The sequence below is a fragment of the Eumetopias jubatus genome, unplaced genomic scaffold, assembly GCF_037043125.1.
Source record: "Eumetopias jubatus isolate StellerSeaLion01/CBP00866 unplaced genomic scaffold, mEumJub1_p1.0 scaffold_12, whole genome shotgun sequence".
Classification (NCBI taxonomy): Eukaryota; Metazoa; Chordata; class Mammalia; order Carnivora; family Otariidae; genus Eumetopias; species Eumetopias jubatus.
In genome coordinates this window covers 48005102-48030386 of record NW_028274818.1, presented here as the reverse complement: position 1 = coordinate 48030386, position 25285 = coordinate 48005102, and the positions used below count along the sequence as shown (strand labels likewise).

Below are 25285 nucleotides of genomic sequence, written 5' to 3'. Positions count from 1 at the left end.
CTTACAAAACTGAAACTATATCCATTAAATAACTTCTCATTTCCCTCAGTCCCTAGTAACCATTGTTCTGTATTTTCTGTTTTTGTGAATTTTTTTTTAAGATTTTATTTCTTTATTTGAGAGAGAGAGAGAGAGAGAAGGAGAGACAGAGAGTACAAGCGGGGAGGAGAGGGAGAAGCGGGCTCCCTGCAGAGCAAGAGCCTGATGCGGGGCTCGATCCCAGGACTCTGGGATCACGACCTGAGCCAAAGGCAGACGCTTAATGACTGAGCCACCCAGGCGCCCTGTTTTTGTGAATTTGACTTCTAAATATCTTCCATTTAATTTCTTAAAACAGTATTTTATAGTTTTCACAATATAAGTTTTGCACTTTTTTTTTGTTAAATTTATTCCTAAGTATACTGGTTTTTTGATGCTATTGTAAGTGGAGTTGTTTTCGTTTTTTTTTTTTTTTCTGAAAGTAAATGGGGATTCTTTTTCTTAGTTTCATTTTCTGATTGTTGCTACTGTATAGAAATGCAGCTAGTTTTGTATATTGATATCGTATTCTGCAGCCTTGCTGAATTCGTTAGCGCGAATAGTTTTTTGCGTATGTGGTTTTTGTAGTATTTATTATGTAGAAGATCATGGCATCTGCAAAGAAGAGTTAAGTTTTACTTCTTCATTTCCAGTCTGCATGACTTTTCATTTTGTTGCCTATTTGCACTTTCTAGAATTCCAGTACAATATTGAATAGAATTGGCAAGAGTAAACAAACTTGACCTTTTGCTGATCTTAGGGAGTAAGCTTTAAGTCTTTCCATGAATTATGAAAGCTGTGGGGTTTTTTATCAGGTGAGGAAGTTCTGTTACCTTTCTTCTAATTTACAGGTAGTGCTTATTCTTGACTACCTTTTATTTTGTTGTTTTGTTCACTTGCATAACTTATCAATATACTACTACTAATCACTAGCATCAGGTTTTATCATATGCCAGGCACTGTTTTAAGTGTTTTACAAATAACAGCTCAGTCGATATGTTAGTTCTATTCAGTTTCAGTATTTTTTGATCCATATATCTATCTGAATATTGGGAGAACATGACTTTTGTAATAGATTTTGAGAATCCTTTGGCAAAAATACATAAAAAAGTTTTGAATATTGTTATTCTATAATCATTCCTCTTTGTGCAGTATAAGCATTTAATCCTAAAACTCGCCAGTCCACATAGAGCTTTGAACAACCCAGTAGGTTGAGAGCAGATTTTTTTTTTCTTTAAGGTAAAAGCAAAACATGTTTACTTTAGAAAATGCAGATAAGCAAAAGTTCAAGTGTTTACAGTTCTTCTTTGGGTACATTCCTAGAAATTGTTTTAGGCCAAAGGAATACATATTTCTGAGGGTTTTTTGGGTAGGAATTGCCAAATTGCTCTCTGGAAATAATGTACTCGTAGTAGCAATATGTAAGTGCCAGTTACTTTGAACTTTTTCCCATCATAGATGATAGGAACTTTTAAATAAATTATATGGCGTTTTGAGAGATGAAAAATTCCACTTACTTGAAAAATGTTTTGTACAATGAGACATAACAATTGCCGGCAGCAGTAAATTTGTTGAAAATTAGTACTTTTAAAATAGCTTTTAAGGTCAAAAGAGTAAGTTTGAATATCTTAGTTCATTACATGAAGATTAGTCAAAAGAAATGGAAAATACTAGCTGAGACTTTGACAACTTTTTAACATAAAAAAAAAATCATGCTAAAAATAATCCTGAAAAGGTTTCAGATTCTCAGAGGGCAAACAAAATATTGTGAATGATTATTCTTTTCTGAGTTGTAATGTAGCTTAGGCAAATTTGTGTTTGAGAACAGCTGGTAAAAATCATTTGAATACAGTTTTGCCTGGACATAACAGGAACATTCATTTTTATTTATTTTTTAAAAAGATTTTATTTATTTATTTGAGATAGAGCGAGAGACAGAGCACAAGCTGCAGGGAGGAGCAGAGGGAGAGGGAGGAGCAGAGGGAGAGGGCGAAGCAGGCTTCCCGCTGAGCAGGGAGCCTGATGCAGGGCTGGGTCCTAGGACCCTGAGATCATGACCTGAGCCAAAGGCAAATGCTTAACTGACCGAGCCACCAGGAGCCCCTATTTTTATTTTTTTAAAAGATTTTATTTATTCATTTATTTGAGAAAGAAAGAAAACAGCTTGAGGGGGAGGGCAGGGGATGGAGGGAGAGGCGCAAGCAGACTCTTGAGTGCTGAGGGTGGAGTGGGACATGGGGCTGATCCCACTACCCAGAGATCAGGACCAGAGCCAAAATCAAGAGTTTGTTGCTCAACCGACTGAGCTACCCAGGCATCCCAGGTACACTCATTTTTAAATAATGGGGTATGAAGTACAACTTAACTATTTTGAAAAATAAGGTCAATTGTCTTTTGCTTTTAATGAAATTTGTTGCCAAGCCCTGGAACTGGAATAGAATTGCAAATCGTAACAATGTACTGATGGGGAAAATATACAATCAACTTTGACAGTTTTTAAGGTGTACTTGCTAAAAATGTGTAGAGATGAAAAGTTTGAGGGAAGAGCTTGCTTTTTTTGTTTTTTCCTATGATTTTATTTTTAAGTAATCTCTACACCCGACGTGGGGCTTGAACTCTCAATCCTGCGATTGAGTCACATGCTCTACTGACTGAGACAGCCAGGCACTCAAAGCTTGCATTTTAAAAATCTTTGTTCTATCAAGAACATTCTGGAATCTAAATAGTTTTAATAATTTTATCAAAAGTTTCAATCTTGGAATTCGAAGTTCTTAGAATAAGAATTGCTGTCGGCAAGGGGCACTTGGCTCGGTTGGTTAATCACCTGACTTAGTTTCTGCTCAGGTCATGTTCTCAGGGTCATGGGATCAAGCCCCATGTGGGGCTCTGTGCTCAGCATGGGGTCTCCTGGAGATTCTCTCTCTCTCCCTCTGCTCCTCCCTGTTCTCTCTCTCTCTCAAAAAAAAAAAAAAAAAAGAATTGCTCTTAGCAGTCATTTAATTATGCCCTCCTATCCACACATATATCTTGAGATTAAGGTCTGGTTTACTGCCCTCTAGCCAGCAGGTTAATCAGATGTCAGTTAAGTACCTTTGGTGTATAAATAAGGCATTGTATCAGATTTGTTAGTAGGGGGGTTTGGGTAAATAAAATACTAAAACAGAAAGTTCCATGTTATGAGTAATAGTTAAGTAAATTAATAGTAACTAAACTATATAGGACACTAATGGGATTGGGGACGAGGCTTGCTCTAAAATGGAGGGAAGTGTCTTACAGAAGTAGAATTTGTGTTTGGCCTTTGAAGAAAGAGACTGGGAGAGGGCTTCAAGCCAGAAGAAGGGAGTGAGTTTGCAAAGGCACGGAGTTGAAGACAGTAAACTGTTAAGTGCTTGGTGTTTTGTTTACTTTTAGAGAGGATTGGTGAGGTGAGGGGTGGGGAGGTAGTAGAGATGGATTTGTGGTTTGTTTTCACGGATATGAAGAGAATTGGAAAGGCAGGAGGAAGTCAGAAAATGGGGCTTTAAGTCTTACTCTGTATTCAGTCATTGACGGACTGCCTGTCAGTGCTTAACTTTTCCCTCATGCAAAACCATGGAGAGCAAATAGCATTAGGTTCATTAAAGTATCTTACTTTCTCCATGATGCTGCGGCCTCTTCTGTCCCAGGTCCTAAGGAAGCTTTGTAATTCGTCATTATATAATACATCAGCTGAGAATTGTAATCTACATGAAATCTTGTATTTTTTTTTTTTTTTTTACCACAAATTATCTCCTGACCCGCATCGGGCTCCCTGCTCAGTGAGGAGGAGCCTGCTTCTCCCTCTAACCCTCCCCCCTCTCATGTACTCTCTCTCATTCTCACTCTCTCAAAATAAATAAATAAATCTTTAAAAAAATAAATAAGATATGGCATTGTAAAAGTATAATGATAAGTAGGTGAATTCTCTTATTGTGTGTGGCAACGCACCCACACGGTTGATAACAGGTATGGTGATAAAAGAAAAATAAACCAAAGTTAACTCTAGTTGAGGAATAGAGTTTCTAGATTATTTTGATTATAGAATAGAAACCAGTTTATAGCTTTAAAAAAATTATAGACCAATTGTGATTGGTATGTCCATTTACTGCTTTTGTAGATTGACCAGAATATACCTTAAAATCTCAATCTTTTGTCCCCATGCTAAATAATTTGGGGCTATTAGTCTTCCATTAGAAATACAAGATTGTTTGGTTTCATTAAAAAACAAATTGCTGGAATATGCTTATAAAATTTTAAATTTAAAGTAATATGTGAAAATCAAACATTGGAGACTGTTATAAAGTAATAATTCTCTTTCCTTTAAGTGATCATTTTCTTTTTCCTGCATGTAGGATCATATTTGGGATCTCCTGCAATTTGCATTTTTTAAACTTAATAAATCTTAGATGTCTTTTTACTCAGTATATATAAGTGTAAATTTTTGAGAGTATGTATGTTGGTATTTCTGTTGCACAAATGCTTGGTAATTTATTTAACTTATCCTTTATTGATGGGCATTTCAGTTGCATCCAGCATTTCAATATCATAAACAGTGCTGTAGGAAGCATTCTTTTTTTTTTTTTTAAGATTTTATTTATTCATGAGAGAAGGAGAGAGAAAGGCCGAGGGAGAAGCAGACTCCCTACTGAGCAAGGAGCCTAATGCAGGACTTGTTCCCAGGACCCTGGGATCACTACCTGAGCCAAAGACAGATGCTTAACTGACTGAGCCACACAGGCGCCCTGCAGGAAGCATTCTTGAAACAATATCATTGCTTACTTGTGCTGCTGTGCTTGTAGGACACTTAAAAAGTGAAATTTCTGGATCAAAGAGTTTTTTGATTAAAAATTTATTAAATTTCTTTTAAAAATGTTATACCAGTTCACATGTATATTGTTTTCCCATACAATTACCAGTATGTCTTTACCAGTCTTTTTTTAAACTTTGCTAGATTGATGGGCGACAAACAGTATAGCATAAATTTGTTCTCATAAATTATAAGTGAGGTAGAGAACTTTTTTCATACATTTATTGACTTTAGTTTTTCTTTAAAAACCTTATTCATATTCTGCCCATTTTTGTTCCCTACCTGGTGGCTATTATTTTCCTTCTTTCCTCCCTCCCTCCCTCCCTCCCTCTCTCCCTCCCTCTCTCCCTCCCTTTCTTTCAGGGTCGCCTGGGTGGCTCAGTCTTTAAGCGTCTGCCTTCGGCTCAGGTCATAATCCCGGGGTCCCCGGGGTCCTGGGATCGAGCCCCGCATCGGGCTCCCTGCTCGCCAGGAAGCCTGCTTCTCCCTCTCCCGCTCCTCCTGCTTGTGTTTCCTCTCTCACTGTGTCTCTCTCTGTCAAATAAATAAATAAAATCTTAAAAAAAAAAAAGATCCCATGAACTTTTTTCATACGTTTATTGACTTTAGTTTTTCTTTAAAAACCTTATTCATATTCTGTCCATTTTTGTTCCCTCTCTCGCTGTGTCTCCCTCTGTCAAATAAATAAATAAATCTTAAAAAAAAAAAGATTTTATGTATTGAGAGAGAGAGAGAGCGAGCGAGAGTAGGGTGGAGGGGCAGAGGGAGCAGCAGACGGAGCCGGATGCTGGCCGATCCTAGGACCTGGGGATCATGACCTGAGCTGAAGGCAGACGCTTAACCAACTGTGCTACCCAGGTGCCCCATTTTTCTTCTTCTTCTTTTTTTTTTTTTCTAAAGATTGTATTTATTTATTTGACAGAGAGAGAGAGCGAAACAGGGAACACAAGCGGGGAGTGGGAGAGGGAGAAGCAGGCTTCCCGCCGAGCAGGGAGCCCGATGTGGGGCTCGATCCCAGGACCCTGGGATCATGACCTGAGCCGAAGGCAGACGCTTAACGACTGAGCCACCCAGACACCCCTATTTTTCTTCTTTTAAATAACTTATATTTTAAGGAAATAAATCCTTTGACTGTCATGTACTGTGAATATTTTTTAAAGTAGCTACTTGTTTTTTGACTTTGCTTATGGTATGCCTTACCATGTTTAGTTTTTATGTTATCAAATATTCTTTTATTGCTTTTAGATTTGTCATGCTTAGAAATCATCCAAGAGTATGAAGAAGGAAAACATGAATTTTTAAACTTATTTTTTTTCGTTTCTATACTTAAATATTTGATCCATAGGAAATTTATTTTGAATAATAAATGAATTAGGGGTCTAATTTTATAGTTTTCCAAAATGGCTAGCCAGTTTTCAACATTATCTAATCTATTAAATCACCTTTTCTGTATGAATATTTATATACTGATCCTCATTTCTAGTTCAGTTTCATTTCTGTGCAGTTAGTACAGACGTGTAATTAGTTGAGAATTTTAGAAGGTTTTTGAGGTCAGTGGAGCAGTAGAAAGGGTGATAGGTGGATTATACTATCTTATCTACCCTTTTGCCTTTTTTTTTTAAAAGGTTTTTATTTATTAGAGAGAGCACGCATGAGAGGGGGGAGGGTTAGAGGGAGAAGCAGACTCCCCACTGAGCAGGGAGCCTGACGTGGGACTGATCCCGATGTGGGACTGATCCCGGGACTCCAGGATCCTGACCTGAGCCGAAGGCAGTCTCTTAATCAACTGAGCCACCCAGGTGCCCCTTTCTCCTTTTGCTTTTAAGATTGATAAATTGTTGGGGCGCCTGGGTGGCTCAGTCGGTTAAGCGTCTGACTCTTGACACTCTTGATTTTGTCTTGGTTTGTGATCTCAGGGTCGTAGAATTGAGCCCGGTGTCGGGCTCTACGCTTACTGCAGTCTGCTTGAGATTCCCTCTTTCCTTCTCCCTTTGCCCCTTCCCCTCAAGCAATCTTTCTCTCTCTAAATAGATAAATCTTTAAAAGAAAAAGATTGATAAATAATTGCTTCTTTCAAGAAACACTTGTAACCATAACCATCCTATGGACTTGAAGTGACTTTGACTTACTCTTTTAGATTATTTCTCTGTGGAGAACAAAGTGAAGCTGGGATGAAGATGTAAGGCATACTCAATGAGAGGTTTTTCTCCCTCCGCCCCAAAATAACCAGGATTCTAAAATGAGTTTGAATTTCTCTAGGCAATAAAAACCTGCTAGTCAGTGCCTACACAGTAGCTAATTCTGTACTTGCCACAAAGAGACAAAGAAAATGTTTGTTAAAAGAACTGAAACTTGAAAAAAGGGTTATTAGTCACTGCTTAGAACTTAGTTGTCTTTAGGGATGTAGTCACTATAAGTAGGCTTTGATTTTTTTTTTTTTAATTTAAGTGTTATTTTTGTGCTCCTTGTTGCATGACTAGGGGTTAGAAGATGGGTATTAATTAGTTCAGGCTCAGTTACTGGCCATGTGACTGTGGGCTGGATGTTTAATTTCTTTGAATATTATTTATTTTTCTTTTTTAAAGATTTTTTCCATTTATTTGTCAGAGAGGGAGAGCGCACAAGCAGGGGAAGCAGCAGACAGAGGGAGAAGCAGGCTCCTCGCTGAGCAGGGAGCTCGTTGTGGGACTCCATCCCAGGACTCTGGGATCATGACCTGAGCGGAAGGCAGAGGCTCAACTGACTGAGCCATCCAGGCGTCCTAGTTTGAACAATTTCTGTAAGGATGTCAAAGGATCAAGGCAGTAGTTTGAAGACGTAGTATTGAAAATGAGATGTCCTCTGCCTTCCTCTGACATAGGAACAATGGAGGTAGTGAAAATTAAGAAAGAAGACATTTAAGGAGTTAGTAACCAAGGTGATCAACTGAAGGTTGCTTGTTAGGGCTGGGGCTTGCGGAAGGTGGAAAATGTATGGAGCTACAGTTGTGAGGATTGTTAAATTAATCAAAAGGCCAGGATGCAGATTTCATTTTTTATTGCAGGACTGGTTAAGGCTTGACAATACCAGTTTAGAGTGGCCCATTTTCTTATCTCTGTAGTAATTACTTCCGTAGTGCACAGACAATTTGAAATTTGAGAAAGCAAATAGCAGGCAGTATCTGGGATTGGGCTGTGGCGTGGTGGGTCCAGGAAATTGGTGGTGGTGATATAATGATTGGGGTTAATAACTCTAGGCTGGGTAAGAAAACTGGTAAGGCAAACAATCTAAATAAAAAACAAAACAGTTTTCATCAGAAGAAGAGAAACTGTTTCCGTATGTTTCTCTTCCAAGCAATGAAATTTTTTTTAAAGATTTTATTTATTTATTTGAGAGAGAGAATGAGAGAGAGCGAGCGAGCACATGAGAGGGGATAAGGTCAGAGGGAGAAGCAGACTCCCTGCTGAGTAGGGAGCCCGATGCGGGACTAGATCCCGGGACTCCAGGATCATGACCTGAACCAAAGGCAGTCGCTTAACCAGCTGAGCCACCCAGGCGCCCGAGCAATGAAATTTTAACTAGAAATTCCCCAGGAGATTTTTTATGTCTCTTTGGCCATAATTGGATTACAGGTTATGCTAGCTATTTTCTTTTTGTCTCTCTACTCTTCTCCCCTATTTTGTGTCCCAGAAGACTGACTGTAATGGACTGTATCAGTAAGGTGTGGTCATGGGGGGCGGGCTGGGGCAGGGTGGGAGGGGCCAGTGGAGAGAGTAAGAGGAGTGTGTTTATATGGTTGGTTTCCTCTGTGCTGGGGACCATCACTCCTGTCTAACAGTTCTCCAAGGGAGTCTCTTTGGGTTTCTGTAACCATTTCCCTCCTTTGTCCTTTGAGGCCTAGGCATAGGAACGGCTTTCCTGGTACTTGCTACTAGCTGTAGAATTCTACACTGTCCTTTTTTGCTTTTCTTTTTTTTTTTTTTAATATTTTATTTATTTGTTTGTTTGAGAGAGAGAATGAGAGAGAGAGAGCATGAGAGGGGGGAGGGTCAGAGGGAGAAGCAGACTCCCCGCTGAGCAGGGAGCCCGATGTGGGACTCGATCCCGGGACTCCAGGATCATGACCTGAGCCGAAGGCAGTCGCTTAACCAACTGAGCCACCCAGGCGCCCCTTTTTTGCTTTTCTTAAATTCTGCCCACACATGTATAAAAGGCCCGTCTTTAAACTCTTCTTGTAAACTGGCTCCTCTGGGTCATCTTTGTGCTGCCCTCACTCTGGGAGATCCCTGTGGCCATTCCTAAATCAGTCTCTGGCAAGGGGAATGAAACACATGCCCTTACTGGGGAAGCAGCCAACAGCGTTCACCATCGTCATGTTAGCATGTACAAAATCACGTGTACTTATCTTTCAGCTTTGTCAGCCAAATTTACAGTTAGTTCGCCATCTAGAACAGGAGTTGGCAACCACAGACATGTATGTTCATTCATTGTGTTCGTCGTGAGTGGACCGTATGGCCCGCAAAGCCTAAAATACTTGCTATTTGGCCCATTACAGGGAAAATTAGTTGACCCCTGATTTTAGAACTACACCGTTCAGTATGGGAGCCAGTAGACCTACACTTCAATATAGTCCAGCTAAGCGCTTGAAATGTGGCTAGTGTGAATTGAGATAACATAATTATAAAATATATACCACATTTCAAGGACTCACTTGTACTCACTTCTTTTCTTTTTTTTTTTTTTTTGAGAGGGTGTGTGCCTGCACATGAGAGAGCTGGAAGGGGCAGAGGGAGAAGGAGAGAGAGAATATCCAGCAGGCTGATGCTCAGGGCAATGCCCGATCTCACAACCCTGAGATCATGATCTGAGCTGAAATCAAGAGTCAGATGCTTAACCCATTGAGCTATCCAGGTACTCCTCTTCTTACTTTTTAATGTGGCTCCTAGAAACTTTAAAATTACATATATGGTTCACATTATATCTCTCTGGGACGGCACTGATCTAAGTGACTGGTCTCTTTGAAAGTGAATACATGGGATGCCTGGGTGGCTCGGTCAGTTAAGCGTCTGCCTTCGGCTCAGGTCATGATTCCAGAGTCCCGGGATCGAGTTTTGCATCGGGCTCCCTGCTCGGCGGGGAGCCTGCTTCTCCCTCTGCCTGCCGCTCCCCCTGCTTGTGCCCGTGCGCTCTCTCTCTCTGACAAATCTTAAAAAAAAATGAGTAGATAAAAGCTAACCTTAGGCAAAAGCCTATTAAAATTAGTTTTATAGGGGCGCCTGGGTGGCTCATTTGTTAAGCGTCTGCCTTCGGCTCAGGTCATGATCCCAGGGTCCTGGGATCGAGTCCCACATCGGGCTCCCTGCTCTGCGGAGAGCCTGCTTCTCCCTCTCCCGCTCCCCCTGCTTGTGTTCCCTCTCTCGCTGTGTCTCTCTCTGTCAAATAAATAAATAAAATCTTAAAAAAAATTAGTTTTATAAAGCAAAGCAAGCATGGCACCCAGAGAGACATTTGGCCCAGGTTTTTACAAGTTTTCATCTTTCTTTCCTCTGCCTGAAATATTCTTTCTAGCACCTGCTCACCATGATTTTCCTTTATCATCTGGGACCCAGCTCAAATATTGACTTACTCTGCAAAAGCTCCCTCCACCCCACAGTCCTCTGTATGTTGTAATTATCTATGTTTGCACATTTCTCCTGGGATCCTAAAGGAAGGCTTTGGAATACATGTGTACCACTCTCTATATACTGAGTACTCAGTGGGCTTTTATTTAATGAGTCGAATATATAATAGAATGGATAAATGAGTTACCAACTTAATGAGCTTGGTTATTTGTCTTTTCCTTCTGGGTGACTTTGGCAGAGTAGTATAAATATGGGATTGTTACAGGAAGCAGATTTGGTGCAAAGCCATGAAGAGATAGCCCAAGTTGAAAGGTACAACTCCTTGGACTTGTTTATTGTAGTCCTGATTGCTTTCATTTCCATTTTACTGAAGGTATTGCTTTGATAGCACAGTACAGTAAATGATCATTTTTATTCCACATAAAAATTATGTAAGATACAGTTTTTTCTAAGGTTTTATTTATTTCAGAGAGAGAGAGAGCATGTGTGTGTGTGCGCAAGCATAAGCAGGGGGAGCGGCAGGCAGAGGGAGAAGCAAACTCTCTGCTGAGCAGGGCCTCCCCCTGCCCCCCCATACTGGCTCGATCCCAGGACTCTGAGATCATGACCTGAGCCGAAGGCAGACACTTCACTGACTGAGCCACTCAGGCGTCCCCAGTCTTTCATTTTAAGGTGGTACAGCATATAATATTTTTAGAAAGTTCTTCATCAAAACTGGTTAAAATGGGGTGCCTGGCTGGCTCAAGTTGGTTAAGCCTCCGACTCTTGATTTCAGCTCAGGTCCCGATTCTAGCTCCTTGTTCAGCAGGAAGTCTAATTGGGATTTTCTCTCTCTCTCCTTCTGGCCACCCCGCCTCCACCTCGTGCGTGCATGTGTGTGTTCTCTCTCTCTTTAAAATAAATGAATCTATTAAAAAAATTGGTTAAAATAAGATTTTTGATAATTCAGAGAATAAATTTTAAATATTCCAAATTAAAGGGCGCCTGGGTGGCTCAGTTGGTTGGGCGACTGCCTTCGGCTCAGGTCATGATCCTGGAGTCCCGGGATCGAGTCCCGCATCGGGCTCCCTGCTTGGCGGGGAGTCTGCTTCTCCCTCTGATCCTCCCCCCTCTCATGTGCTCTCTCTATCTCATTCTCTCTCTCAAATAAATAAATAAATAAAATATTTAAAAAAAAATAAATATTCCAAATTAAATATAGTAGACTTTACAAGGGTTAGGTAACGTTTACAAAGGTAAATGTTGTACACCTGATTTGTTGGAGATTAGAGGGCTAGGAGAAAACAAAATGTAGATTAGCTTTTTCTATGGATTTATCCTTGGTCTACTAATTAGATATTATCAGTTAGTGATATTAGTAGACCTAGGCAGATCTTTTAGAAATTGCATGACTCTCAGTTCTGGCTTATCACTATTTCAGGGTCATGTTTTAGAAACTTAGAAACCTTGAGTTTAGTTGCATGGCTGGATGTCTGTTCTTTTTTTTTTTTAAGATTTTATTTATTTATTTGACAGAGAGAGAGACAGCGAGAGAGGGAACACAAGCTGGGGGAATGGGAGAGGGAGAATCAGGCCTCCTGCTGAGCAGGGAGCCTGATGTGGGGCTCGATCCCAGGACCCTGGGATCATGACCTGAGCCGAAGGCAGATGCTTGACTGAGCCATCCAGGTGCCCCTGGATGTCTGTTCTTTAAATCACTGGATGTTAGCCTTTAGGGCATTATTCTTTTGGCCTTTATGACATTTAATTTTTAAATTTTGGGGTAGTAAGAAAGTAATTTTCTTTTGCATGTTACATGAAATTAATTTTAAGGTGAAGGAAAATGAGTAGAATTGGCTTTTTAATATGTTTTTCTTCCATTGTATAGCTTCGTAGTGCTGCTTTTTAAAAAAATTTTTTAAGATTTATTTATCTTTAGAGAAAGAGTGAGAGTGTGGGTACACAGGGGGAGGGGCAGAGGGGGGGAATCTTTCTAGCAGACTTTCTGCGGAGCGAGGAGCCCCCATGCAGGGCTCGATCCCACAACCCATGAGCTCATGACCTAAGCCACATCCAAGAGTCGGATGCCTAACCAGCTGAGGCACCCAGGGACCCCTTAATTTTTTTTTTTTTTAAGTAATCTCTACACCCAACATGGGGCTAGAACTCAAAACCCCAAGATCAGTCGAGTCGCACACTCCACCAGTTTAGCCAGGCAGGTGCCCCATTCCACTATATAGCTTTGATGTCATTTTGAGTGAGGCCTTCAGAGATGAGTCTAGCTGTGAGCAAAAATTCTCCTTATTTTCCAGTCCTTGATTCATTAAAGCCAATTTGTAACAGTGGTTATGTTATTTATGGGTAGACAGATTCCTTTTGGAAGTGATGCACAAGTAGCGAGAATTACTCTGTTACAATCATTCTTTTCCCATCCCCCATGGTAATTGAATTGGTTGAAGGGAAGAAGCTTCAGTGTTCATTTATTTATGAAATAGCTTATTTATGAAACCATGGTCTTATCGTAGATAATAGAGAACTAAAAAAAAGTGTTCTTACGGTTTATAGAAATATCAAATTAATATTTGTCTTACTCTGTTTCTTACCTATTTAGTTACCAGTTTGTGATTATCTTCAACATTTATCTTCTCCTTCTCATTCTCACTGCTGTTTGTTTTGGTTTTATGACATCATTTCTTATCTGGATTTATTGCATTTCTCTTGTACATGGTCCTTCTCATCCTGCCAGAGTGGGCTTTCCAGTATCAAATCAGTTATTTTCCTGCTTAAAATTCTTAGTTTCCTCAGAGCCCTTGTTAGAATAATCTCACAGGCTCTTCATGATATGACCTCTAGCCTCCTTTCCAGTTACAAGCTCCACCTCTGTCAACAGTTGAAGATACTATTCCACTATCTGCTGGCTTCTGTTGTTGGTTTGGTAGGTCAAGTACCCAGAATAATTGCACATTTTTTTGTAGGTGGTATTTGCTTTCTGGCTACTTTTAAGAGCTGTGTGTGTGTGTGTTTAATAAACCTGTGTGTTAGAGTTTCACTGTGATATATCTAAGTATAGATTTTTATTTATCCTGCTTGGCCTTAACTTTGAGGATTGGCATCTTTCAACAATTATGGAAACATCTCAGCCCTTATCACTTATTTTTGTCTCTCATTATAGGATGCATTTTGGACCTTCTCATTCTCCATGGTTTTTTTTCCCCCAAGTGCAGTACTATGAAAGGATATAAATAGTCTAAATGTCCAATAGGGGATTAAATAAATTATATTTCAGCCATAAAAACAGACTAACAGACCAATAAAAATGATGTAGAGGAGTATGTAATGAATGACATGGAAAGATATTCACAATACATTAAGTGAAAAAAGCAAGTTCCCAAACTGCATGTATGAGTCCATTTTTGTAATATGTGTATTTATAATATGTATATTTGCCAAAGTAGAAGGACACATGATATTTACCAAAATATTAATGTTAGTTACTTGGATATCATAGGATAATGGGTGGTTTTGTTAGAATTTTTTTCAGGGAAGGCATTTGGGATTTTAATTTTCTGTAATGAAGATTACTTTTAGAATAGGGAGAGGGAGTTACTAAATTTAAATTAGCCCAAAGATGCCCCCACAGTTCATTTTGAGTTCATTCTGGTGTTAAAGGAACAAAAATTCAACTGGGTGGGGGCGCCTGGGTGGCTCAGTCAGTTAAGCGACCAACTCTTAACTTATTCAGCTCAGGTCGTGATCTCAGGTTCATGAGATTGAGCCTCATGTCAGGTGCTGTGCTTAAGGTGGAGTCTGCTTGGGACTCTCTCCCTCTTCCTCTGCCCCTCCCCCCTGCTTGTTTTCTCTCTCTCTCTCTCTAAAATAAATAATTTTTTTAAAAAAATTCACCTGGGAGAACTTGAAGATCTAATTGGCCTTATTGATTCATGAATTGGACATCATCCCATCTACCAAGTAGAGGGGAGTTCAGAGGAGCTTTACAAAATGGAAGGATTTTATAGGCAGAAACAGGGCAGGACAATTAGCAAAAGAAAAGAAAAGATAGTTTCAGGCAAGGCCACCTTCCCTTAAATGAAAGGTCTTTTTAGGATGGATTACCTTATTTTCCTTTGGTGGAGGGAGGGGGATGGAGAGGGATGGAGAGGGCCATGTGACAGATTACCTCATTGATGCTGACCCTAAAATTCCTGATTGGTTAAAAGTACATTTCTGGAAGTGGTTGCAACTTTAATTAGGTTTGGTTCCTGGTTTTGGTGACTTGTCCTAGCATATGTAACTCCATTTTGGGCCTGTGGTTTTCTTTTTAGCACTGGCAAAGTAAATATTTCTGGGAAATTACTTAAAACTTTGAGTGCCCTTCACTCTTCCTTGTAAGTATAATATTCAGTAGCAATTGTTGATACTGAAACAAAAATACTCAAGTAAATTTTGCCAAGGAGAATAGATGAGAAAATATAAACTCTCATTAAAAAATTATTACTAAGATGATACCAAGTTACCTTACAGCTTTTTACAAAGACTGGGAACTATAAGTTGTAGTCTTCTGCTTCATGTGTTTCAACACTCTGTTCTGTTTTATTCGTTCATTTGTGTGGAAGGTCTCTGCACAGGATGGTGGATGATATTCTTGGTTCCCATAGTATAACAGGTAACTTGACATTTCACTTAAAAAGATAAAATAACAGTTGCTGTCAGATTATAAAATTCCTTTTCTAGAAGATACTCTTAATATTTGAAGATATGCTTTGAAAAAAATAAAATGAAAAAATTATACCATTTCATTTCAAGATCAGTAAGTCTATGTTGAACTTAAATGAATTCCAGTAAAACTAACTCAAAAATCTAACCTTAACAAAAAGTTCCAGTAACAGATTATTTTAGCAAGCAAAATGAGCAGTGTATGTGGCTGTTAATGGGCACCATGTTTAATAGAATGGACATTAGCTTTTGCATTACTGTTTAATTGTCCAATTATTAAAAGTGTTGCTTTAAGCTCTGAATGTTTTGCCAAAGAAAAACTTAAATTTATTTTTAAAGAATTTTATTTTCTTTCTCCAGGTAGGAAGGATTCAAGTTAGAAATTTTACCAAAAAAACTTAAAAAATCTTTTTGAAGATTTTACCTATTTGTTAGAGTGTGAGCACAAGCAGAGGGAGAAGCAGGCGCCCCGCTGAGCAAGGAGCCATGTGAGACTCAGTCCCAGGACCCTGGGATCATGACCTGAGCCAAAAGGCAGACTCTTAACTGACCGAGCCACCCAGTTGTCTCTAAAATTTTTTAATAAATACATCAAAAACTAAAATCTAGCTAGGCTGTTATGCAAGATACTATGTGTGAAGACAAACTGATGAATGAAGGCAAATTTCATTCAAAATGAACTCTGCCCAATCAGCTGCTTGCTTAAATTATAATAGCACTATGATTCAGTATGAAAATAAGGAACTGTCTGCAAATCTGTGACAGTAATAAATCAAAATATACAACGTATATAGGAGTCAAAACAGAGCAACAAATTCTAATTAAAAACATTTTAATACCTTGAAAATCAATTTTTCTTTAAAATCATGAAAAAGATGCCCATGTTAGTTAATAATTGACTCTAAACCTCAAACATTAGGAAGCTACGTTAATGTGACTTAGTATACAGAAAGGAATCTTTCAGAATACAGAAATGAGAACGAAATGGATTTTATTTATTTATTTTTAAAGATTTTGTTTATTTATTTGTCAGAGAGCACAAACGGGGAGTAGCAGGCTCCTCGCTGAGCAGGGAGCCCAATGTGGGACTTGCATGACCTGAGCCAAAGGCAGACGCTTAACTCACTGAATCACCCAGGCATCCCAGAACGAAATGAATTTTAGAATATTTTCATTACCCCCCCCAAAAAAGCAAAAACAAGTCTGTACCCATTAACAGTCATTCCCCATTCCTCACAGTTCTACCCCCAATCCCTGGGCATCCACCAACCTTCTGTCTTTGTGTATAGAATCCTCTATTCCAGGGCGCCTGGGTGGCTCAGTTGGTTAAGCGACTGCCTTCGGCTCGGGTCATGATCCTGGAGTCCCGGGATCGAGTCCCACATCGGGCTTCCTGCTCAGCAGGGAGTCTGCTTCTCCCTCTGACCCTCTTCCCTCTCGTCCTTTCTATCTCTCGTTCTCTCTCTCTCTCAAATAAATAAATAAAATCTTTAAAAAAAAAAAAAAGAATCCTCTATTCTGGACTTCATGTAAATGGAATCCTACAATATGTTGTCTTTTGTGACTTTCATTTAGCAGTTTTCAAGTTTCATCCATATTAAAGTGTGTCTCAGTGTTTTTCTCCTGTTATTGCTGGATAATATTTCATTATATGGATCAACATTCTATTAATCTATCAGATAATGGATATTGGAGTTGTTTTCACTTTCTGTTATTATGGATATTGCAGCTGTAAACATTGATTTAGAGGCTTTTGGCTGGACATGTTTCCTTTCCCTTGTATGTATACCTAGGACTGGAATTGGGTCATGTGGTAGCTGTGTGTTAAACCTTTTGAACTTTCAGACTGTTTTTCAGAGCATCATTTTACATTCCCACTAGCAATGTAGGAGGGTTTTAATTTCTTCATGTTCTGGCCAACACCTTTTTTACTCCCCTCCCCCCCAAACAAAAAACAAGCAAAACCTCTGTTTTATTCTTACCAAATGGATACCATTCTTCTAAATATTCTTATTATAGGTGTTTATAAACACTTCTCTATTTGTACCACAAAAGAGCTATCATATCCAGTCCCTGAAATAACACTCTTCTCAAAGTTTCCTGCATGTACAGCTTCTTTTTCCTGCCCCCCAGCTTTATTGAGATCAAATTGACACATTAACATTGTATAAATTTATGGTGTACAAATGGCCAACACTTGTTATTTTTGATTACAGTCATCTAATGGGTGTGAAGTGCTGTTTCATCATGGTTATGATTTGTATTTCGCTGGTGGCCAGGGAGGTGGAGCATCTTTTCAGGTGGTACTGGCTATATGTATATATTTTGGAGAGCAGTGTCTGTTCAGATACTTCGCCTATGTTTAAATTGGATTACTTGTCTTTTTATTATTGAGTTGTAAGAGTTCTTTATATATACAAGTCCCTGATCAGATTTGCAAATTTTTTTTTCTTGTTCTGTGGGTTGTCTTTTTACTTTCCTCATGTTGTCCTTTGCAGGAAAAAAAGTTTAAAAATAAATTTTGATAAAGTCTAGTGTATCTAAGTTTTCTATTGTTGCTTGCACATTTTTGTAATCACAGTTGCAAGATCCATTCAGAGAGTCTAATTTCTCATATGGTCAGAATTGGATCTTACAGCATCATATGATTAATATAGTTGTGATTACTGTGTGTACATATAGTAGTTTTGTTTTTATCTTCTTAACTTTTTTTAAAAAGATTTTATTTATTTGACAGAGATAGACACAGCGAGAGAGGGAACACAGCAGGGGGAGAGGGAGAAGCAGGCTCCCTGCCGAGCAGGTAGCCTGACGTGGGCCTTGATCCCAGGACCCTGGGATCATGACCTGAGCCGAAGGCAGACGCTTAACAACTGAGCCACCCAGGCGCCCATCTTCTTAACAGTTTTATGTATAAATTTCCTTCTATTGATACTGCCCATGCTTCCTTTTTTAAGAGTTGTGTCATGTTTTGTGGTTGTATTATAATTCACATAGTCATCCTCTTGCTTGTTTTTCAAATTCATTCTTTAAATAGTGCTGGTTAGTAGCTATATCCATCAACTCAAAAGTTACCTTGTTTTCTTTCCTTAGGTAGGATTAACCTAAAACAGTTGATGGCAAAGAAGATACAGTTGACAGCAGAGGCAGAGGTAAGTAGCTTCCTGTTCTAGAAACAAGAATGTAGAGTTAGGGTAAGGAATTTTGTTTAGTAAAAAAAAATTTTTTTAAGATTTCATTTATTTGTCAGAGAGAGAGAAAAGCAGGGGGAGCGGCAGGCAGAGGGAGAAGCAGGCTCCCTGCTGAGCAAGGAGCCGGATGTGGGACTTGATCACAGGACTGTGAGATCATGACCTGAGCTGAAGGCAGCCACTTAACCAGCTGAGCCACCCAGGTGTCCCTGTTTAGTAAAATATTTAATGCTCAATTGCTTAAAGAATAATTTACCTTTCTTATCGGTTGACACTATCCTGCCACTTTGTCATCCTACATGTAAGAGACAAGATAGGAAGCTGTTGTAATATTTTAGTATCCTAGACAGAGTAAACGGGCAGGGAGGAGAAGGGAACTACACTTAGAAGTCCTGTTACGGACTAGGCCATGTACTACGTGCTTTACATACGTAATTTTATTAAATTATCCCATTTACAAGAGTGATCACTAAGTGGTTACATTTCGTTGTTTTATGGGTTAATATTTACTAATGTGAAATGACCATTGAGGTTGACAGGTATGTGAATATGGTTTGGAGCCATGAAATTTACTTGTTCTTTTGTGGGTTTTTAGAAATAATTGTTTTTTAGAGAGGGAAAGGGGCGGGGAGGGGAACAGGGAGAGGGAGAGAGTATCTTAAGCAGGCTTTGTGCTGGCAAAGACCCCAAGGCGGGGCTCGATCTTAACACACTAAGATCATGACTTGAGCTGAGATCAAGAGTTGGTTGCTTAACCGACTGAGCCACCCAGCTGCTCCTAGAAAAAATTTTTTTAAAGATTTTATTTATCTATTTGACAGAGAGAGACACAGCGAGAGAGGGAACACAAGCAGGGGGAGTGGGAGAGGGAGAAGCAGGCTTCTCGCAGAGCAGGGAGCCTGATGTGGGGCTCGATCCCAGGACCCCGGGATCATGAACTGAGCCAAAGTAGACGCTTAATGACTGAGCCACCCAGGCGCCCCCTAGAAATAATTTTTAAAACAAATGAAAATCAATCTAGTCATTTGTAATTTGGAGTCATGCTCTGAACCAGTTCGCTCAACTACATTGGACCACCTTCCCCTAATCTTTAAGGTGAGAACATGGGACTAGCTATCTCCAGGGTTCTGTTCAGCTCCAATAGTCTATGTCATTGTGTAACTAATCTAAACTTCTGCTCCTAATTCACTGTTTTCCTGGTGTGAAGGAAATGGGTAATCTGTAGATTTTATTTTATTTATTTATTTATTTTAAAGATTTTATTTATTTATTTGACAGAGAGAGAGATAGTGAGAGCAGGAACACAAGCAGGGGGAGTGAGAGAGGGAGAAGCAGGCTTCCCACCGAACAGGGAGCCCGATGTGGGACTCGATCCCAGGACCCTGGGATCATGACCTGAGCCGAAGGCAGACGCTTAACGACTGAGCTGCCCAGGCGCCCCAATCTGTAGATTCTATTGACAACTCTTTTGGCTCCACAGAACTGGAGTTGTCAGATAAAATACAGTATGTGTAGTTAAATTTGAATTTCAGATGACAAATAATTGTTTAGTCATCATGCAATATTTGAGATATAATTAGACTAAAAAAGTCACTTGTTTATCAAATTCACATTTAACTTTTGTCCTGTATGCTTATTTGCAAAATCTGGCAACCAACAGCACTCCCTGAAAGTTGAGATATATAGATAGAAGAGCTCATATTAAAGAACGGTGGTAAAGGTTGTCAAGTATTGAGCAAGCTCTTTAGTCTGAAGGGAAAACAAATGAGAGAGGGATGATGAGATCAGTGGGTTGAACTGACAGAGTCTGTTAAGGTCACATCTAGGTCCAAATGCTGTCTATCATAAAAAAAAATTTTAAATACTGAACTAAAAAAAAAAAATCCAGTGCTAGTGGGGTTATACACATTGTGTAACCCTTAGTTAGGACCTTTTGAAATCCTTAGAATTGTATTGTAACAAGACTTAACAAGCTCTTGGAACAGTCGGGGAGACTAAAGTGATTAAATCCCAACCAACTTACTGTTAATAGATAAATTAACTTTGTTTTAACATTGTGTTAATGAAACTATTTGGAACAATTTCTTTGGTTGCAAATAAAAGAAACCTACTTCGGCTTAAAAAGAAACCTATTTGAAAGATATTAATGTATCTCATAGAATCCCAGAAGTTGAACACTTAAGCTTTGGAAATGGAAACGCTTTAGTAGCAAGAGTTCACGTATTTTTTTTTTTTAAGTTTTTTTTAAGATTTTATTTATTTGACAGAGAGACACAGCGAGAGAGGGAACACAAGCAGGGGGAGTGGGAGAGGGAAGAAGCAGGCTTCCCGCGGAGCAGGAACCCTGATGCAAGACTCCATCTCAGGACTCTGGGAACATAACCTGAGCCAAAGGCAGATGCTTAACGACTGAGCCACCCAGGCGCCCCAGAGTTCATGTATTTCTGAATTTTTCAGTTAATCAGATTTTCAGTCCCTTGTTTTAAGTTCAGAGTTTCAGATTTATGAGAGAGAGAATTGGATTTTGGCCAGAAGGGCAGGGCCATGTAGTATAGCCCTGGCCTAAACACTGGGTACCTGTCAGTTTCCAGAGAAAAATGAGTATGAGAAGAGTTAAAAAGGAGTGCCTTGATACTGTGAATATTTGTAGAACTTTTATTAATGCACACAACTTTATAGAGGGAATGCTAGGTCTCATGTGAGGGGGATGAAAAATTACTTCCTATTTCTGTTTCTTAAAAACACAGATTTATTGCAACATATTTCATTTACTTCTGATGTAGCATTTAAAATTCTGTTTTACACATCAGTACCTTATGCTATTGTGTAACTATTAAATGAGCAAACTGTAATGAGTAAGGCTCAGATGGCATGTCTGCAAATGAGGACTTCTCTTTATGGTTTATTGCTCATCCAAGTAACCTCTTCTAAAAAAGTGTTTGGATAGTGCCAATCTATTTGATTTATTGGCAGACTGCTGGAGAGATAAGTCTAAGTCTTTTCTGCCCAGAAATTCTTTGGTTATTGTATACGTTGAGGTTAGGTTGTACTGTAGTAGATAAACATAAGATGAACACAAATAATTGTGGCTTAAGCAATAGACGTGTATTGCCCTTCCATGTAAATGATCTGGAAGTGGGAAGTCTAGAATGGTTATGGTGACTCTTGTCGTCCTCCCAGGACCTGGTCCCTTCTACCTCTGTACTTTACATTTTGTAGGCTGTGATCCGCCTTTTCATTGTCCAGATGACTCCAGCCATTTCATCTGAGTTTCAGGGAGCAGGATTGAGTTAGGAAAAGAAGTGGGTTGACAACTAACAGCCTCTACTACAACTGTCCATTCTACTTTCCTGTCCTTGGTGTTCTGATCAAGTCTTCTTTTGGCTGTGTCCATGTGATTGTATCCTGATATTTCCCTTTCTGCCTTTTTTCATTTTGCCTAAATACATAGATGTATCAGTCTCTAGTCTCCTTCAGTGAACCTTGGGAAAATCAGTTTATTGTTCTTTATGATTTCATCACTTACAAAATGCAGGAAGGTACCTGTCCTATTGCCCTGTTAGGAATGTTCAGTAATCTAGTTCCATGAATTACCTACTTGGTTCCTTTGTCAGGCACTGTGTTAGGTGCTGGGATTCTGAAGAAGTTATGGTTTCTGTCCTCATGCTAGCTGAGCACACCATGTGTAAAATGGATAAACAAGAGGAACAACAACTGAATTAGATACTTTGAAAGAATTAGATACTTTGAAAATGTTCTTTGAAAGCTGAAAAGTGGTCAGTGTAGTTTGGTATTAGAGCTTTATTGAGAACCTTACAGGTGATAATCTATTTTACATTAATGAGAATCCAAAACATCAAAACTAGTCAGATGGTAATACTCTGCATATCGCTGATTGAGGGACATTTTGGTTCTGCCCCACCCCCAATATTTTTTTTCCTTCTTCCATCATACACACAGATTCACGTGGACAATGTAGGCACATGTAGGCTTGTACATCATAGGTATATCGGCAAAATCAGCATCTATTTATATGTTCAGTTATATATTTTTAGACATTATTTTGTGGGGTTTTTTGTTAAAATATTTTTTCAAAATGTGATATAAAATGACTTCATGATCATTCGTATGAATGTATCATTTGTTAGTTACTAGGAATGTATTTTTACTACTCCCTGGTTTTCTAACATTTAACAATGGCTAAATGAAGGAGGTTGGTAAAGATGATGAGAAATGGCAGAATATATCAATTAGGTAAGATGGGGAAGCTCCTGAATAGATGAAGATAAATGTGTTTTGGCTTAGTTTGATTGATAATAATAGGATATCAGGAATATCGTAGTCTAACTTAAGCTGGGAGACAGCTCAGGATGAATTTTACTTTAAATAAAGAGGGATTATAATTTAGAGCTCTAATTTCTTTTTTTTTTAATATTTTATTTATTTATTTGACAGAGACACAGCGAGAGAGGGAACACAAGCAGGGGGAGTGGGAGAGGGAGAAGCAGGCTTCCCGCTGAGCAGGGAGCCCGATGTGGGCTTGATCCTAGGACCCCGGGATCATGACCTGAGCCAAAGGCAGACACTTAACGAGTGAGCCACCCAGGCACCCCTAGAGCTCTAATTTCATTAGTTGCTGGGTTATCTTGAACCTTTGGCTTTCTGTATTATGGGTATTAAGGATTATGCAATAGTTATGCTCAAGACTTAACTTCCAAACAAGTGTCTTTTTTTTTTTAATGTGGAGTTTATTACAATGCACTATTTATGACTATAAACCTCTTTTACATTGATGCATTCAAATGAAATGTTTGTGATAGGACTAATTTATTAGATTACCTGCCATTTTCAGGCTACACGTACACTGTTGACTTTTTTTTTTTTTTTTAGGTTTTACTTTTGGCTTATGGTACTCATGATGTAGAAAATATTTTGGATCAAGTACAGTGGAAAGCAGTATAATGTTATGTGAACTCGGAGTCATCAAGACTGGGGGTTCTCATCCTAGTTAGCTTACAGGTTCTGTGACCTTGGGCAAGTCACATTACTTGATTTGTTCGAGTTTGGATCTGTCTTAGGTAGAATAGGAATTATGTTGCCTACTTCACAAAGATTGTTTTAGGACTAGCACTAATATATAAAAGCCCCTAACAGAGTATCTGGCATTTAGCAGTCACAGACATTGAATAAATCCCAGCCATTACCAACAATGGCAACAGTAGTGATTTGTAGTCCCTTTTCCTTCATAGCTTTTAGAAAGAAATCAGGGCTACGGAGTTCTTTTAGACAAGTGCTTTCCGCTTTATGATAGACGTTGAGTAAAGTCAGCAGGAGTATGAGTAGGAGTTTCACTGTCAGGGATTGGTTTCAAAAGCTGTTTTGAAATACACTTAACATCTACAGTCTTAGCAGTTGCTTTGCTGAGAGCTAGATGTACAGTGGTTAACAAAAGACATGCTGTTTAAAGTCAGGTGAGGGAGGCAGACATTAAGACATCAAAAAATAGAAATATATAGAATTTCAGATGGTATTAAGTGCAGTGAAAGAAATGAATGAGATGCAGTAGCTTTAGAGTGAATTGTTAGGGGAAACCTCTCTTGAATTAGTTTAAGACCTAAACGGTGTATTACCTGTTCTATTGTGTTACCTGTTTTGCCCAAAAAGGTCTGGTTTCTGGTTCCACGCCACTGGGGGGTTAAAAGATTCTCTGTGTAAAGCCAGGCAGTGAGTCAGAGGAACAAGTAGTTAGTTCATGGCCTAGCAAGTAATATGATCTTGTGGAGTCAGAGTATAATTTTTTATACACTGTACTCTGTATATGTTTTTACTTTGTGTTTCTCTCAGTCTACTTTTTTTTTCTCAATCTACTTTTTTATTTTTTTCATGCCTCTCTGCCTTTGAAAGGGTGATTTTATCTATTCATAAATGACCCTCCTCTTTTCTCATTTTAAGACTCAGTTCAAGGTAACCTCTCCTTGGAAGGCTTTTTAGAAGAATTATCTTTCTAAAATGCAGATCTGAGCATGTTTGTAAAACTTGTGTTTAAAACATCATTGGTTTCCAGTTGCCCTTTAAGAGAAAATGAAAAATTCTTAAAGTGTCCTAAAGGTCTGTCATGTTGTAGCCCATTTGCTTCTTCAGCCTCATCTCTGATCACTTGTGAGTGCCTTCACTGTGTTTGGACCGTGGCATCTTTGCTTCATGGTGATTGTTCCCCATTCTTAGAATATTAGAGGTTGTCCAGTTCAGTTGCTTATTTAAAAAATGGGGTTTCTTTCAGAGCGGGGAAGGGTGGGGCGATGGGCAAAATGGGTGAAGGGGAGAGGGAGATGTGGGCTTCCAGTTTATGGAATGAGTAAGTCACGGGAATAAAAGGCACAGGGTAGGGAATAGAGTCAGTGGTACATTGGTAACACTTGAGAAGTGTTCTGTCCTGTCCCGGGTGTGAGAGGTTGGGGTCATAGATGGGGGGCGGGGGGCAGTTGTGAAAGGAGGTTACAAGGAGACTTGACATCTGCACCACCCTATACTGGCCCTCACGCTATTGAGATGCCTGTGATTTTTATTCTTTTACTTTGTCTCTTCTCTTTCTCCATTCTGTCACTTTGGATGCCTGGTAGCATTCCCTGCACCATGAATGATTTGTGTCTTTCCTCATTGATGGGCGGTGAGCTCAGTGAGAGCAGGGCTGTGTGTATCTTGTTCACCACCGTAGGTGCTGAATAAAAATACTCCTTGTCGTCCAGATCTGTTTGGTTCCTGGGATTGTAGAGTGGGTTGGGATAACAAGGGGTACTCTTTATTTGTGGAGTGACCGGAAAAGAAGAAAAGATAGGGGTTTTGGAATATGGAGCAAAAGGAAGGGAATAGAAGGAAGGGGAAGAGAAAACGGTACAGTTGATAAAGAGGGTGAGGGTGGGGAGGTTGTTGGAGGTGTTCTCATTACAGGACCGGAAGCT

At 39.2% G+C, this 25285-nt stretch overlaps 1 protein-coding gene across 1 annotated transcript in view; it reads left to right on the top strand.

The window, feature by feature from the left end:
* Nucleotides 1-25285, top strand: part of SOAT1 (sterol O-acyltransferase 1) — a 74144-nt gene that overhangs the window by 24262 nt on the left and 24597 nt on the right. Inside the window, exon 3 of the mRNA XM_028121546.2 lies at nt 18229-18287. Within this exon, the coding sequence (XP_027977347.1) occupies nt 18229-18287 (59 nt within the window). The remainder of the gene's footprint in view (nt 1-18228; nt 18288-25285) is intronic.